The sequence below is a fragment of the Macaca mulatta genome, chromosome 2, assembly GCF_049350105.2.
Source record: "Macaca mulatta isolate MMU2019108-1 chromosome 2, T2T-MMU8v2.0, whole genome shotgun sequence".
Taxonomy (NCBI): Eukaryota; Metazoa; Chordata; class Mammalia; order Primates; family Cercopithecidae; genus Macaca; species Macaca mulatta.
In genome coordinates, this window is record NC_133407.1 from 151,349,562 (window position 1) to 151,366,553 (window position 16,992).

General features: G+C 44.9%; 2 protein-coding genes across 56 annotated transcripts in view; one reads left to right on the top strand and one right to left on the bottom strand.

The window, feature by feature from the left end:
- Nucleotides 1–12,131, top strand: part of TSEN2 (tRNA splicing endonuclease subunit 2) — a 57,765-nt gene extending 45,634 nt beyond the window's left edge. For 17 of the 50 annotated variants that reach the window (XR_013414136.1, XR_013414140.1, XR_013414152.1 and 14 more), the window contains 2 exons: nucleotides 1,096–1,185; nucleotides 2,196–2,853. Coding sequence is in view for 11 of the 50 variants with exons in the window: in XM_015130213.3 (XP_014985699.3) it covers nucleotides 1,096–1,185; nucleotides 2,196–2,255 (150 nt within the window). In the remaining 39 variants the exon portion in view is untranslated. Of the gene's footprint in view, nucleotides 1–1,064; nucleotides 1,186–2,195; nucleotides 2,854–5,588; nucleotides 7,472–8,086; nucleotides 8,919–9,952; nucleotides 10,175–11,176 lie in introns of those variants that run through there. The other 33 variants (XR_003727401.2, XR_013414141.1, XR_013414137.1 and 30 more) reach the window with 12 other exon arrangements.
- MKRN2OS (MKRN2 opposite strand) lies at nucleotides 9,055–16,394 on the bottom strand. Of its 6 annotated transcripts, none has more exons than XR_013414165.1 (5): nucleotides 16,077–16,393; nucleotides 13,187–13,236; nucleotides 11,577–11,739; nucleotides 9,550–10,034; nucleotides 9,055–9,224 (listed from the first exon to the last, which is right to left on the bottom strand). XR_013414165.1 is itself a non-coding variant. In XM_001086330.5 (4 exons), exons 1-4 carry the CDS (start codon nucleotides 16,292–16,294, stop codon nucleotides 9,794–9,796), a joined length of 672 nt encoding a protein of 223 aa, XP_001086330.3. In that variant the 5' UTR covers nucleotides 16,295–16,394; the 3' UTR covers nucleotides 9,183–9,793. The 6 variants fall into 6 exon arrangements, 2 of the variants coding, with proteins under 2 accessions (XP_001086330.3, XP_077849613.1); XR_013414168.1 differs by having other exon boundaries at nucleotides 11,577–11,720; nucleotides 16,077–16,166; XR_013414166.1 differs by lacking the exon at nucleotides 13,187–13,236 and having other exon boundaries at nucleotides 11,577–11,720; nucleotides 16,077–16,387.
- Between the last annotated feature and the right edge of the window lie 598 nt (nucleotides 16,395–16,992).

Consider the following 16,992-nt stretch of genomic DNA (forward strand, 5'->3'; position numbering starts at 1 on the left):
GAGGAACTCAGCTTACACAAGGACTATCAAGAAAGAAAGCTGTGTGTGTTTTCATTACTCAGTGATTTGCTGGCTGAGAACAAATTGTACATACCCTCTAATTTCGTGCTCGTGCTGCTGGAGGTGAGGTGGGGCTGAGGCCGGAGGGTCTTGCAGGGCTGGAGATGACTGCCCTTTAGAGCAGGTTAGGTTGCCTAGACTTTAGCTTGGTCCTGTAGAAAATTAGGGAGCCTATACTGTTTCTAGTGTTTTTATGCCCATTTTAGGGGACTCGTAGCATATACTTAATATGTCCTCACTTAACATTGTTGATATGTTCTTGGAAACTGCAACTTTAGGCGAATACCATATACAAAAACAATTTCTTCTTCTCATCATAAGAACACAACGTTGAGGTTTATTTGAAGACCTGCTGTACATCTGTATTAGTCCATTCTTATGCTGCTATAAAGAAATACTTGAGACTGGGTAATTTATAAAGAAAAGAGGTTTAATCAACTCACAGTTCCCAGTTCCACACGGCGGGGGAGGCCTCAGGAAGCTTAAAATCATGGTGGAAGGCACCTCTTCAAAGGGTGGCAGGAGCAAGGATGAGGGAAGGAGGAAGCTCCTTACAAAACCATCAGATCTCGTGAGAACTCACCATCACAAGAACAGCATGGGGACCGTCCCCCATAATCTAATCACCTCCCACGAGGTCCCTCCATGGCACGTGGGGATTGTGGGAGCTACAATTCAAGATGAGATTTGGTTGGGGACAGAGCCAAACCGTATCAGTGTCGTTTCACTTAACATCCGTGTTGAAGAACCTATCAAGGACATTAAGTGAGGACTTACTATATTTAGTATTCTTAATGCTGTGTTTATAATGAATGTATCTGCTTATAACTCTTGCCATGTTCAGTGATTACTAAATGGCAGGTACTTAGAACGTAAATCCCAGTTATGATGTCCCCAGGAGGAAACTGATGTGTCTGTGAGTTTCCACTTGGAGTGCACAGTGAGAGGGACTGGAGACCACCTGCATTTCCTGCTGATACATCCAAATTTGTACTATTTTGTAGGATACAGAAGTGGTTTTTCATTTCTCAATAGGAACTTATGCTGTGCTATTTGATTAAACCCTCAACTATGACTGATAAGGAAATGGAGTCACCAGAATGTATGAAAAGAATTAAAGTTCAGGTGAGTAAACCGAGAGAAATTCATGTCATCCGAAAGATTCTGTGCATCATAGTGTATCTGGAACATGTGGTCCCAAGAAAATACATGAATACAGTCTTGCCTTGGTAACAAAGCCTTCTCAGGCAGGCTCTGTAAGTCTCACCTTTTCCCCACTGAACCATTGGACACAAAATCTATGCTGACTTCCACTCTTCCTTGATTCCCCACTTTTTTACCTGTGATGTCCGCATCACTCAGCTGAAACTGCTGTCTCACAGGTGGCCTGTGACCCCCTGGTCAGGCCAGGACCTCTCACAGGTCTCATTCCCAGAGACCAGAGGTGTCCCTGTTGACTCTCTCCTGCTTCTGGGCTTCTGTACTGAACCGAGGTGCCTCCTGTCATCTTGGCTGGTTTCTCTCTGGTCTGGCCGAGTCGTCTAGTGTGTGTCCGTGTTTCTGCACTCCCTCCCTCTGTGTAGAGCCTTAATGTTGCCATTGGCTCCTCCCCACATCCAGTATGTCATTGTTGTCACCCTCTCTTGTACTCATCGCCCTTTCTTCTTTTCACACCACCCTGCCCCCTGCAGACCTGTGGTCTCCAGGGCCCCAGCACCTCCTGCCTTCAGTTGGTCCCACTTATCTCCACTAGGCTAGTTTTTCATAAAATGCTCATCAGCCTCATTTCTCCCTTCTCAGTAGCTGGCCCAGTTACAGCAATGCCATCACAGACCTAGCACTAATGTAAAATCCTAGCTTTCATCCAGCCCACCTGTTCCTGAAATGTGCTGGTAGAATACCACAGCAGAGGCAAGCTTAGCTTTAAAATCTTTGCCTGGTGAAAGTAGATACTATATGCTTGTAAGGTTTATATTGTTCCATTCATTTTCTCCAGATGTTTCTGTTTTAAAGATAGGAACAGTATCATCATTATATAGACAGCTCTTTGTGAAATGTAGCTGTGGTGTCAGCTACCCGGAATGGTCTTACATTTCTGTTTTAAGAAATGGTCTTTTTTTTTTTATTGGTTTCAGGAGGTGATTCTGAGTCGATGGGTTTCTTCACGAGAGAGGAGTGACCAAGACGATCTTTAACAATTCAACCTCAAATTTCTAATTTCACCAACAACTATTTATTGAGGGCTAGGTAAAAAGTTATTTTTGTTGTAATCATCCATTAATTTATAAATTTTAAAGGACATGGTGCTCCCAGCACCAGAAAAGTATCAGTGTTTTTAAAGATAAATTACACAGGGGAGGAGAAAGATCCCTGTGCTAGGAATGCAGATTCTGTCCTTGCGTTGGCCTCTAACTCTCCAATCCCGAGCCTCGTGCCTCTGGCCTCAGTCTGTGCCCTCATCCAGTCACTGCGGAGGTTGGACTAGATGAGTCCTGAGAGGACACTTCCAACAACAGAGACATTTATTCTCTGATTTTACCTGAAAATGGTAGTAGTTTACATTTATACAGTACAGTTTATGAAGCACTTTCATACACAGGCATCTCTTGTTACCTACATCTAAGCTGTTCCCAAAAGAGTGTTACAGAACACAACAATATTGTACAATATTAGATAAGCATATCTTCACTGAACTTGTTATAAAAATGAGTGGTGAAATAATGTTTGGAGACATAATGAAAGCAATTAACATTTAGCAAAATATAATAAAGCCTTTTTGTAATTGGTGAGAAAGTCATGAAGACTTAAGTTACCTAAGGGCATTTGGTGGCAAAAGAAGGGAGATGGGTGGCTGGGCATGGTGGCCCATACCTATTATCCCAGCACTTGGGAGGCCAAGGCCCATGGATCGCTTGAGCCCAGGAGTTTGAGACCAGCCTGAGCAACATGGTGAAACCTCTCTACTAACAAAAATTAGCCAAGCATCGTAGCACATGCCTGTAATCCCAGCTACTCAAGAGGCTAAGGTGGGAGGATCGTTTGAGCCCAGGAGGCAGAGGTTGCAGTGAGCGGAGATCATGCCACTGCACTCCAGCCTGAGCGATAGAGCAAGACCCTATCGCAAAAAAAAAAAAAAAAAAAAAAGAGGAGGGGGGAATGGGAAGGGGAAATACTTGCTCTTTGGTGGTAGAGGGTGACCAGCTAAGGTAGTAGCCTGAGCTATATTCTCTTAACTGGTCCAGACACTACTTGAATGATTTTGCTGCAAGCCCTTACATGTTTGTTGTATGGGGTATTGGCTATCCAAATTGGCAAACCATAATAGCAAACATTTGGAGAGTGGGAGTTGAGATGGGGCAGATGCCTGTGTATTTATCCCTGCAGCAGCCTTGTGAATTCAGGAGGAGGGACCCACAGAGGGGTGTTTGAGGCTCAGAGATGTTGGCAGGTGTGCATCACTACCAGTCATGCACACGGAGGACTGGACCTGAGATCAGTGTCTCAGCTGAAATGGCACTATCCTAAAAATTACATGCAGTCAGAAATAGAGCCCTGTTGTCTGGTGGTGGTGGTGGTGAACAAGGAAGGCCACCCACCACATCAGGCAGGGCCAGCTTTGTGCTCCCACACAGTCCTCTACCTCAGGGATGGGGTGCAGCCTGAGGCCCCCTTACTTACTGGTTGTGCCTGTGATTTCGAAAACAGCATCAGAAAGATTGCATGACGACCACCTATGGATCTAAGGGTAAGAACCTTGGTGCAGTGTGTGGTGCTTGGCTTTTAATTCCCCAGAGAGAATTCTGAAAACTGGGTAGTGAAATGAACCTTCTAGAAAGGAACGCTTCAAATCTCAGCTCTGCTTCCCTGTGGTAGTGTGCCCTGAGCAATTTACTTGCCTTGATAACTTCAGTTTTCTTATTTCTAGCATGTGGCTAATGTTGTTTACCTAATCATGTGGTTGTGTGGGTAAAGGAGAGCTCAAAAAGCACTGTAATCCCAGCGCTTTGGGAGGCCAGGGTAGGTGGATCACTTCAGGTCAGGAGTTCGAGATCAGCCTGGCCAACAGGTGAAACCCTGTCTCTATTAAAAATACCAAAAAAAAAAAAAAAATTAGCTGGGCGTGGTGGTGGTGCCTGTAATCCCAGCTTCTTAGGAGGCTGAGGCAGGAGAATCACTTGAACCGAGGAGGTGGAGGTTGCAGTGAGCCCAGATCACACCACTGCACTCTAGCCTGGGGGACAGAGTGAGACTCCATCCAAAAAAAAAAAAAACCTGAAGTTTCATTGTTACTTATTGATAACTTTAAATTGATAATTTTTTTAAGAAAAAAAAAATTCTATTAACTTGAATGTGGTTCTTATTTTCACCCTTGTGGAGAAGCACTTGGATTAAAAAGAAAGAAATTTTCTCTCCTCCTACCACCCACTTCCCATGTACAATTTTTCTAACTGAACTGAATTTTTAAAATCTCATTACAAACTTGAATAATCATCCCATGAATATTAACTCCCCTAACACTATAACCGAGGCCCATTTCTAAAGTTGATCTTAAAACTGGAAAATTTGAGTCTCTCTAATTTTGTGAAATATAGGGATGCTTTTTACATGATGTAAAAATCATATTTGTAAAATGGTTAAACTAGGAGGCAATATTTTTATTGCAAGTATGATCTCTTTTAAGTGAAAAGTTTCTGTCATTTAAAATTTTTAGAGTCTTTATATTTTCATAAACAGTATTTCAAAGGCAAATATTCTTCCTAACTTTTTGTGTGTGTGTGTGTGAGACAGAGTTTTGCTCTTGTTGCCCAGTCTAGAGTGCAGTGGTGAGATCTTGGCTCACTACAACCTCCACCTCCCAAGTTCAAGAGATTCTCCTGCCTCAGCCTCCCGAGTAGCTGGAATTACAGGTGCCCGCCACCCTGTCCGGCTACTTTTTGTATTTTTAGTAGAGACAGGGTTTCACCATGTTGGCCAGACTGGTCTGGAACTCCTGACCTCAGGTGATCTGCCTGCCTTGGCCTCCCAAAGTGCTGGGATTTTCCTAACTTTTAAATGGCACATTCTGCTAAAGTAGAATCAGAAAACTTGAGTCCACATTTCAAATCGCCACTGGGAAAACAGTGGTAACCTAAAGGAATGTTGCTTGATCACTCTGAGCCTTGGTTTCCTCAACAGTAAAATGAGGATAATTACCACCTACTGAGTTTGCTTTGCAGACTAAATGAAATGAGATGACATACAAAAGGGTCTGGCACACAGTAGGTGTACTTTTCCCCTTTCAGACAAAGTGTAAGCATTGCCATCCTTATTTTCACTAGGAAGTGAAAAGCCTATTTTATGCCCTGGTAGGTGAGACAGTGGAGGGGAAGGAGGTGATGGAAAAATAGTTGGAGGTAAAGTAGTAAAGACAGCTGAGGAGACTGGGAGGAGAGGCAATACTGCAGTAAGCACCTGCTGTACACAGGGGGCTAGATGCAGCCATTGGGAGGTTTTTTTTTAATTTTGCTTTTTGTTTTTTGTTTTAATAGTGGCTGGTAGGTTTTCCTGGTTCTAGGAGTAATTCATGCGTGCTGTAGAGGCTTTGGAGAATTACCTTCGTATAGATCATTTTAGTCTTTCAGACAGGAAACACTTCGGCACTTACTGTGAAAAGGATCCCGGTGGTCATCCCATGAACACTGATCGAGTCGCAGATGTGTGCTCTGGGGAGTGCTGAACAGTGGAGTGAAGAAGCACATCTCGGGAGGTGCTGGGAAGAAACTTGGGATGTCATCTGGGGAACAGAGTTACTGCCAGTGCTGAGTCTCCCTGCCACTTCAGTTAGCATTTAGCTGATATGATAAAGGAAACTTAATCGAAGGAGTCTCAGTTCAAAATTCTACGGACTGAGCAACATTGCCATCTGTTGGTGTAAATCAGTAACTGATTTCCTTTATTAGGGGCAAAACCTATAGATTGGTATGTGGTCTTATTAAGAGGAGGGGGCCAGGCGCGGTGGCTCATGCCTGTAATCCTAGCACTTTGGGAGGCCGAGACAGGTGGATTGCTTGAGGCCAGGAGTTCAAAAGCCAGCATGGCCACCATGGTGAAGCGCCGTCTCTACTAAAAATACAAAAAATTAGCCAGATGTGGTGGCGGGCGCCTGTAATCACAGCAACTCAGGAAGAATCGCTTGAACCCGGGAGGTGAAGGTTGCAGTAAGCCGAGATCACACCACTGACTACAGCCTGGGCAACAAGAGCAAAACTCCATCTCAAAAAAAAAAAGGAATTCGTAGCCTGCTGAAGCACGAGAGAAGAAATATGAGGCCAGCTTTTGCCAATGTCACCTCCAGATTGGAGAGCACCCCCTAAAATACAGAATGGGGACCATCTAAAGCTTTCCTTGAAAATTAAGGGGTGAGAATCACAGCACTTTGGGAGGCTTAAGTGGGAGGATCACTTGAGAACAGCCTGGGCAACATAATGAGACCCTGTCTTTACAAATAATTTTTTAAATTACCTGGGCGTGGTAGCATGCACCTGTAGTCCCAGCCACTGGGAAGGCTGAGGTGGGGAAATTTCCTGAGCCCAGGAGGTTGAGGCTGCAGTGAGCCGTGATTGTGCCTCCGGACTCCAGCCTGGGCAACAGAGGAAGACCCTGTCTCCAAGAAAATAAATGAAAAGAGCTGCAGCCCCTAAGGGAAATTAGCATGAAATAGGCATTTCTTAATTATTTTAGCTGACTTTCATTGTTTACCACCTTTCTGTGTTTGAATGTTGATAAAAGCAAATCCTGATTTTCTCCTTTTTCTTCTCTAATGATGGCGAAGTATTGACCCAGTTTCTGCACATACTAGGTACAGCTGGTCCCTTTCCGTTTGCTGGGGTTGTCCTCTTGACCACTGCAGTGTGGCCCAGGGGTTACAGGTGCAGCTTTTGTGGTCAAACCCTGGTTTGAACCCCAGTTTTGCCACTGTATGGCTTTGGACAAGTCATTTCCTCAATTTCCCTTTTCATCTATAACAGAAGCATAATGTTAGGACCCACCTCAGAGGATGGTCTTGAGGATTGACAAGGAAGAATAAGTGTTTCTTCTGGTGTGGAGTCCTTTATGAATACTCATTAACTGCAGCTGCTGTTACTACTAATAATGACTAAAGAATTAGACTAGAGAAGCTGAATCCTAGTATAAAATGTGAAGAAATGAGGGCAGATTGGAATTCTTTTCATCTTTACCCTCTGGGGTTTTGTTGACTTCTTGAACACCATGTCATAGTTCTGCTTAAAACGGTATCAAATTCTGGGTGGGCAGTTTTGTATTTGAAGGAAAGTACCTGAGCTTGTAAATGCAAATGTTGGCTTTGCCGTGCATTCTTTCCCACTGAAGTTAACTGTGCTGAAACGTGGACTAAATGCCTTTTTGGAAACAAGCTTTAAGGATCTGTAGCAAGTTTTCTGAATATCTTTATTACTAATGCTAAAGGATAAAGCACGTTTAAGTTTATTTGAGCAGACAGCCATTCGTGAATCAAGCCGCACCAAAACCGAGGTGGTTCGGGCTCCTGAGGAAGGGTGTGAAGGGAGGCTTTTAGAGGGTGTGTGAGGAGGCACAGGAGAGAAGTTGGATGGTTAAAGTTTGAGCAGTTGTCTTATTTAGGTTATCCCAGTGGCAAGTATCTGATTGTGTAACTAATGTTCAGTTGGCCATTTAGGATTGGCTGAGCTTAAGTTTCGTTTAGTTTAATATGGAACTGGGTGTTGGATCCATCTTGGTATAATGGCTTTCCCCTAAGTTATTTTAACACGAGGCAGTTATTGGTACCTTTAAGATGGGTTTGATTTTTGGAAATTAGACATCAGTTGGTACCAAGACTGGGGATTAAGTGAAGTAGTACATCACATTTGGTCAAAAACAACCGAGTTCTGGAAGAAGTTTCCAAAGAGGAATTCGGGAATGTTTTGCCTGTTGGCCTTTTGCAGTTCAGTGATAATTTCAGTACACAAACTCCAACATACTTGTAAAAAGTCACCTCATTTCTTTACAGTTTCTCATCCCAGTTTCCCCCGTGTCCTCCTGTGAAGATATCAGAGAAAGAAGATAGCCTGTCTTCCTGTCCTTTCTGAACTCTGCCTTTTCAGTGGGCAGAGGAAGTGCTTTGTGGCACAAACCCAACCCCCGAACCTCCATGTGTTGGGTCAGGCAAAATGAAATGGACACAGGCTGGAATTTTACTGATTTGAGGCGTCGCTGGGCTCGTTTGTGCAAATAGACTCAGAAGAGCTCATTTAAAAGGGGTGACCATTTCCTGATTTAGATTCTGAGGGGTTTTGGTTTTGTTTTACTGTTGTTCACTATCATGAGCTTACCATGGGCTTTTTTTTTTTTTCTTTTTTCTTGAGATGTAGTTTTGTTCTGTCGTCCAGGCTGGAGTCCCGTGCTGCAATCTTGGCTCACTGCAACCTCTGCCTCCTGGGTTTAAGCGATTCTCGTGCCTCGACCTCCTGAGTAGCTGGGATTACAGGCACTCACCACCACGCCCAGCTAATTTTTGTATTTTCAGTAGAGACGGGGTTTCACCATGTTGACCAGGCTGGTCTCAAACTCCTGACCTCGTGATCTGCCCGCCTCAGCCTCCCAAAGTGCTGAGAGTACAGACATGAGCCACTGCACCCGGCCCTTAGCATGTGCTTTTAAACTAAAAACCACGAGGGGAAAGTACTCATTACCTCATAACTTGTGTTTCACCCACCTTGCTGTCTTCACATCCCCACTTTCTGCATGCACATTGGAAGGTGAATTTGTTCAGCTCACATTCATTTATAGGAATAATTTTCATTGCTCTGTGAATAAAATGTGCTGCCACTTTATGCTGTAAATGGATTCTTAGTTTAAAAACCTCATTGATAAGAAAATAATTTTGTTTTAATACATATAATTTTAAAAATCTGGGGCAATTTTTATTTTATAAAGTCTTACGACGTAAGCTGACATATGCTTGAAGGGAAGCCATACACGTTTTTATTTTTTATTTATTTTTTTTGAGATGGAGTTTCACTCTTGCCAGACTGGAGTGCAATGGCGTGATCTTAACCCATCGCAACCTTCACCTCCCGGGTTCAAGCGATTCTCCTGCTTCAGCCTCCCTAGTAGCAGAGATTATAGGCATGCGCCACCATGTCCGGCTAATTTTATTTTATTTTATTTTATTTATTTATTTTTTTTTTTGAGACGGAGTCTCACTCTGTCCCCCTTGCTGGAGTGCAGTGGCCGGATCTCAGCTCACTGCAAGCTCCGCCTCCCGGGTTCAGGCCATTCTCCTGCCTCAGCCTCCCGAGTAGCTGGGACTACAGGCGCCCGCCACCTCGCCCGGCTAGTTTTTTTGTATTTTTTAGTAGAGACGGGGTTTCACTGTGTTAGCCAGGATGGTCTCGATCTCCTGACCTCGTGATCCGCCCGTCTCGGCCTCCCAAAGTGCTGGGATTACAGGCTTGAGCCACCGCGCCCGGCCTAATTTTATATTTTTAGCAGAGACGGGGTTTCTCCATGTTGGTCACACTGGTCTCGAACTCCCGACCTCGGGTGACCCACCCGCCTCAGCCTCTCAAAGTGCTGGGATTACAGGTGTGAGTCACCACACCTGGCCCATACACGTTTTTATTAACCACAGTTAAATGCATTTAGAAATCCATAGTACTGATTAAAGGTAGCAACCACCTTACCCCCAACGCCCAGGCTGCACTTAACATAGCTCTCAGCACAAACCACCACCTTCAGGGGGTTGTGCCTCGTGCTGGGGACAGTCAGTGACATAGAAGCCATGCTCCCGTATCGCCCGGTAGAGTGTGATGAACTTGGACGCCAGCCTTGTCCGCGGGACTATGTACTTCTCCGTAAATTCACTCTTTTCCAGTTGCTGTCTGCCTTCTGCCATCAGAACGCAGTTAATGAACGTGAGTGTGTAAGTGTAGCAGTTGTGGTGGTCTTCTTCATACCTTACGGAAGAGAACAAGGGTGTTGAGAAGAAAAGGCTGCTCAGGAACAGGCCGTGAAGCTACCCATCAGGTGCCTCAGCAAGCAAGGCCTCTGCTGGTTCATGTGGTTAAGAAGCTTCAAGATGTGCACTTCAGGCCAGGTGCAGTGGCTCACACCTGTAATCCCAGCACTTTGGGAGGCCAAAGTGGGAGGATCACTTGAGGTCAGGAGTTCGAAACTGGCCTGGCCAGCAAGGTGAAACCCTGTCTCTACGAAAAATACAAAAGTTAACTGGGCATGGTGGTGCATGACTGTGGTCCCAGCTAGTTAGGAGGCTGAGGCAGGAGAATTGTTTGAACCCAGGAGGCAGAGGTTGCAGTAAGCCAAGATCTCGCACCACTGTACTCCAGCCTGGGTGCATAGGAGGTTTAGCAATAGGGTATATAAGCCTGTCCCAAGCTTCAATTATAATGTTTCACCTACAAGCTCCTTCCCATCCTATTCTTTTCATGTTCACTTCAGACCCTAACTACAAAGCTTGGCAGAACCTTCATTTGATGCTAATCAGAATCATGAAGCCCAGATTGTTTTGGGCTTCATGTAATTCTGGGGGATGGTTGGTCCCTGGGCATCTGCTTGCTGCAGATTGGCATAGATTCACCCAGATGTTCAGAGTGGTTACTCAGTTGCAAGTTAACTACCAATTTGGGGAACTCATTGAACTTCTAGATTTCAGAGATGGAATTCCATATGAGTTTTATGATATTCCATAGTATCCAAACTTATTTCAAGGGAAACCTCAAAATAAATCCACAAATATGCTATACATCTTATAAAATGTTGAGAGTGAGAAATTAACTTGAAATTGCTAAAATTACAAAAAAGAAGCTTTTACATTTTGAACATTGTTTTTTGGTTTTTTTTGTTCTGTTTTTTTTTCTTTTTTTGAGACGGAGTCTCACTCTGTTTCCCAGGCTGGAGTGCAATGGCGTGATCTCAGCTCACTGCAGCCTCCGCCTCCTGGGTTCAAGTGATTATCCTGCCCAAGCCTCCGAAGTAGGGACTGCAGACGTCCGCCACCACGCCTGGCTAATTTTTGTATTTTTAATAGAGACGGGGTTTTACCATGTTGTCCAGGCTGGTCTCGAACTTCTGACCTCAGGTGATCCACCTGCCTCAGTCTCCCAAAGTGCTAGGAATACAGGTGACAGCCACCGTACCCAGCCTGAATATTGTTTTTTTAAATTTTTGTTTTAAAGAAATATATCGTGACTTGCTATATATGTGTAAAAATACCTTGTCACACAACTGAAATAATACAGATTCTAGTCCTTTCAGCTCTTAAAACGCTGTAATTTTGTTATATGTGTGTGCTGACCCAACTGCAGAAAATCTAGAGTAGTTCAACCCCTGTTTAAATTATGTTAGCGATGTTAATATCTCTGTATCGGCTCAACGTGAAGCTAAATGCTGCGGAGTCCTCTGTGAGCTGGGGCCACACGGGGATCCCACTTGCATAGCATGTGAGTGCCAGCGAGGGTGCAGCATTTGCAGTTGTGTACCTGTGAGGCAGCCAGGTCCCCGAGGTGGAGAAGTCTTCCAGGTACTTGTCCCATTGCTCCATCATTCCATACATGTGGGGCTGCAGTAATGGGATGCTTATGCTCTGTTCCCACCCTGCTCCATCTCGCTGGACACCATGTGCACTGTAATTATACACAACCCCTGCAAATCAAAACCAAAGTCATGTGGCGCCTCAAGGAGACGCACACCTCTGTGAAAAAGGGACATCAGAAAATGACGGTAGCCATGTGGTAACTTTACATAATATAAATCCAGGGTGGAGGTTCTAGAATCTTTCTTCCGCCTAATGAGATTTAGATTTGCCTGGAGTCAGGGAGGGGTTTATGTAGCCTTCCCTGTTACTAGCAGTCATTTCCTTGAGAGAAACCCAGTTCTAGCTCTACCTGCTATTCAGGGCTGTGAATTTGCCCCGAGGAAACAGAGACAATAATAGGCACCAGGATCATCATCTCCAATATTTTTATTGAAGTTCTGTATTTACCAGTGGGTCAATCTTGTCTCCTTAAATCAAGAATAAATGTCCACCTGCTAAAGATGAGTGGTAAGTAAGACTGTTCTTGTGGGTAACTAAGTTCAGAACCGTTCTGGATTTCTGATCAGTGTCACTTTCTCTTGCCTCAGTGGGTAAGGAAAGGCTGTTATTAGACTTCACCTGTGAGGCCTGGCTAGGTGCCTCACCTGCCTCATCATATCCAGGCTACATATCCTGCAGGTGGCTCCATCCAGGCCCTTTTCCTGCAGACAAGAAAGCTTCTGGCTGAAGGGTTGCACACACTGCCCTCAGAGCTATAGGTGGCCAAAAGAACAGTTTTGTTTCATCTTCACTTTCCTTTAAAAAAAACAAAAAAACTGCAGGCCCCACCACATCCTGCTTTACTCCTGAAGTCCCTAGAATGTGGGGACCCAGTGGTAGCTGAGCATAGGATTGGAAGTCAGAGGGCCTGGTTCCAAATTCTGGTTCGGACACAAGATACGAGGTCTTGGGCAAGTCAATCTCACTGGACATCTATTTCTTCTTATTTTAAAAATCAATAGGCCGGGTGCGGTGGCTCAAGCCTGTAATCCCAGCACTTTGGGAGGCCGAGACGGGCGGATCACGAGGTCAGGAGATCGAGACCATCCTGGCTAATACGGTGAAACCCCATCTCTACTAAAAAATACAAAAAACTAGCCGGGCGAGGTGGCGGGCGCCTGTAGTCCCAGCTACTCGGGAGGCTGAGGCAGGAGAATGGCGTAAACCCGGGAGTCAGAGCTTGCAGTGAGCTGAGATCCGGCCACTGCACTCCAGCCTGGGCGACAGAGCAAGACTCTGTCTCAAAAAAAAAAAAAAAAATCAATAAAAAATACACAGGTTTGTATGACTGTTCACTGAGAAAACATTAAAGAGCTTTCAAATATATTGTTAGTAATAATTTGCCATAAAGTCGAATATTTCTCATTTGGGAGCAGTGCCCACCTCATGGTGCAGTAGAAGAACCCAGTGAACAATGGAATCACTCATTAGATGTTGCCATAATCAAATCTCCACAAATACTGCTTTCCTTTTACTGGGTAGTGGGGGTTTTTTAAGCTACAAAACTGCACTTACCATTTGTGTTAGTTATTCCAACATGAAGATCAGACCTTCCATCATACTCCCTGAAAGAAACAAGGTTTTTTTTTTTTTTTCTGGTTTGCATGTGTTTGGCATGAAGAACTGGCATTTAAAGTAGGAGGAGCCCAAGCACAGTGGCTCAAACCTATAATTCCAGCACTGGGAGGCCAAGGTGGGTGGATCACTTGAAGCCAGGAGTTTGAGACCAGCCTGGCCAACATGGCGAGACCCCATCTCTACTGAAAATACAAAAATTAGCTGGGCGTGTCAGTGTGCACCTGTGTCCCAGCTACTCAGGAGGCTGAGGCACAAGAATCGCTTGAACCCGGGAGGTGGAGATTGCAGTGAGCCAAGATCGCACCACTGCACTCCACCCTGGGTGACAGAGCGAGACTCTAAGAAAATAAATAGAGCCAGCTGGGTGCAATGGCTCACGCCTGTAATCCCAGCACTTTGGAAGCCTGAGATGGGAGGATCTCTTGAGGCCGGGAGTTCAAGGCCAGCCTAGCCAACATGTGAAAACCTGTTTCTACTAAAAATACAAAACTTAGCTGGGCCTGGTGGCACATGCCTGTAATCCCAGCTACTTGGGAGGCTGAGGCATGAGAATTGCTTGAACTCGTGAGGCAGAGGTTGCAGTAAGCGGAGATTGTGCCACTGCACTCCAGCCTGGATGACAGAGTAAGACTGTCTCAAAAACAAAAATACAAGTAGGGGGAGAGGCATGGTGACTCTTGCCTGTAGTCCCAGCTACATGGGAGGCTGAGTTGGGAGGATCACTTGAGCCCAGGAATTCAAGGCCTCAGTGAGCTATGATTGTGCCACTGCACTCCAGCCTCAGCGACAAAGGGAGACCCTGATTCTCAAAAACAAAACAAAACCCCAAAACAGTTTGGGCTTCATGATTCTGATTAGGATCAAATGAAGGTTCTACCAGGCTTTGTTGTTAGGGTCTGAAGTGAACATGAAAAGAACAGGATAGGAAGGAGCTTGTGGGTGAAACATCATAATTGAAGCTTGGGACAGGCTTATATGCCCTGTTGCTAAACCTACTATGTGCTTACCATTTGTGTTAAGTTCAAATAGACTTCCCTCTTACCAGCAAAACATTTCCTTGAGACAAACCCAGTTCTAGCTATACCTGCTGTTCAGGGCTGTGAAGTTGCCCCCAGGAAACAGAATAATAGGTGCCAGGATCATCTTCAGTATTTTTATTGAAATTATTTAATTTTTAAGATTAAAAATTAGTCCAGGTGTGGTGCCTCAAGCCTGTAATCCCAGCACTTTAGGATGCTGAGGTGGGCAAGTCATATGAGACCAGGAGTTCAAGACCAGCCTGGACAACATTGTGAAACCTCGTCTGTACTAAAAAATAAAATACAAAAATTAGCTGGGTGTGGTGGAGGGCACCTGTAATCCCAGCTACTCGGATGACTTGAGACACGAGAATTGCTTGAACCCAGGAGGCGGAGGTGGCAGTGATCCGAGATTGCACCACTGCACTCCACCCTGGGCAACAGAGGAAGACCCTGTCTCAAAAAAAAATAAATTAGTCTTTGTTTTACAGATAAGGAACCAGAGACACTTGGAGCTGGTTAGAAGAACCAGGATAGGCATCAGGGGCTTTATGATGCCCCAGCCTGTAATGCCCTCTCTGTGCTGTGCCCTCTCTGCATTGGCTGCCTCCCTGAGCAAGGCCCAGGGATGCTGTCTGTTTAGCACCTAACAGGATGACCAAAACCTTTTACATATGTTGGTTCATTTCATCCTCATAGGGACCAGAAGGAAATTGATTAAGGAAGTTAGTAGGCAGGAAGGTGAGTAGTCAACTCCCGTTTTCTTATTCGAAATCACTCTTGAGGGGACAGGAAAGTTAGGAGGGTAAACTCTAGGGAGCATTAGACTAATGATACACAGGAGCCGAACATGTTTCCTAAGGCATACACCAACATTCTACGACCCATGCTCTCCTAAAGCCTGGCCTACTCTGGGCCGATCCTAATCCTATTGGTAAACTCCACGGGGACAATAAAATATAAACCTGGCTGGGCACAGTGACTGATGCCTGTAATCTCAGCACTCTGGGAGGCTGCGGCGGGTGGATCACCTGGGGTCAGGAGTTTGAGACCAGCCTGGTCAACATGGTGAAACCCATCTCTACTAAAAATGCAAAAATTAGCCAGGCATGGTGGCGAGCGCCTGTAGTCCCAGCTACTCGGGAGCCTGAGGCGAGAGAATCACTTGAACCCAGGAGGTGGAGATTGCAGTAAACTGAGACACCATAGCATTCCAGCCTGGGCAACAAGATCAAAACTCCGTCTCAGGAAAAAAAAAAAAAAAAAAAAGTATAATCCTTTCTTTTGCTTTCTAATTCATCCTTTTTGTTTATACCAGCACTCTCAGCAAGAGAGAACTGAATTTGTTCTTAAAGCCAGGTGGTGTCTACAATGGAAATAGATCAGTTCCAGTCTTCAATTTAATTTGCCTCCATACAAAATAGTCTGTAAGTGCCAGTTCATCAGGCCCGGTATATTGTACCTGTTTGTCACTGAAACTACAAATTAACTGGCAGTAAAGGTATTATTTAGATATTAGCTGCTGGGTCATTTTCCTGGTTAGCCTCTGAGCAATGTTTTTCTCTCTGAAAATCATATGAGCAGTTTTACTCCTCATATATTCCACATATATTCTTGCACTTATCACTGCAGGAACATATGCACACCATCAATTTTTTGAAGCCAGTAGGCCTGCATCTCAGGATTTAAGGCCAAAGCTGAAAAAATTGTCCACCAAACCTCACACATTATATATTAAGGAAATTTTGGTGACTAAAACAGAAGGAAAAGTTTGCACAATGCAATTGAACACTTTAAAAACACTGTACCTGAGAAATGTTCCCTGAGTTGGTCTGAGGTGGAATGAACATTTTTCTTGATGTCCATTAGTAAATGGATTAGCGATGCTCACAGGTGCGTCCTCCAGCTTCCTCGAGCCCAGGTCCTGCTGGCAGAGAGGGCAGCACTGGGGCACACTGAAGCTGTAGATGTATTTCTCACAGTGGTTGAATTTAATTAAAGCCTTCCCGGCCTCTGCGCAGTGCATAGCTTTCGCCTCCTGGGATGCCAGGGGAGGTTTCCGGAGACTTCCTTTTCCTCATGATACACCTGGCAAACACACACCGCCCCAAGGAACCTGATCAGTGGTGATGTCATCCTGACTGATGGCTTCAGAAGCCAAACCAGATAGGATTAACCAGTAGCCAGGCCTCCCCATAGACTGTTTCTTAAAGAGCTAGTTTCTATTTGTTTATTTCCATTGTTTATGGTAGCTGATAACTGCCAGCTCCTATTCATCCTTTAAAGCCTCACTTTTCTGTGAAATCTTTCTCAGCTTCCCCTAGTCTTCCCTTGCAGTGGCAGTGCTGGATTCATATTTCTGTCAGAACTCTTATTTATTTAGAGACAGGGTCTCACTCTGTCACCCAGGCTGGAGTGCAGTGGCACGATCTTGGCTCACTGCAACCTCCACCCCCAGGTTCAAGTGATTCTCTCCCCTCAGCCTCCCCAAGTAGCTGGGACTACAGACGCACACCACTACACCCAGCTAATTGTTGTGTTTTTTGGTAGAGATGGGGGTTTCACCATGTTGGCCAGGCTGGACTTGAACTCCTGACCTCAAGTGATCCGCCTGCCTCAGCCTCCCAAAGTGCTGGAATTACAGGCATGAGCCACTGCACTCAGCCTAGAACTGTTATTTAATCATTTAGTTTTGTTTCTACCATTAGTCTGTGAGCTTCTTGG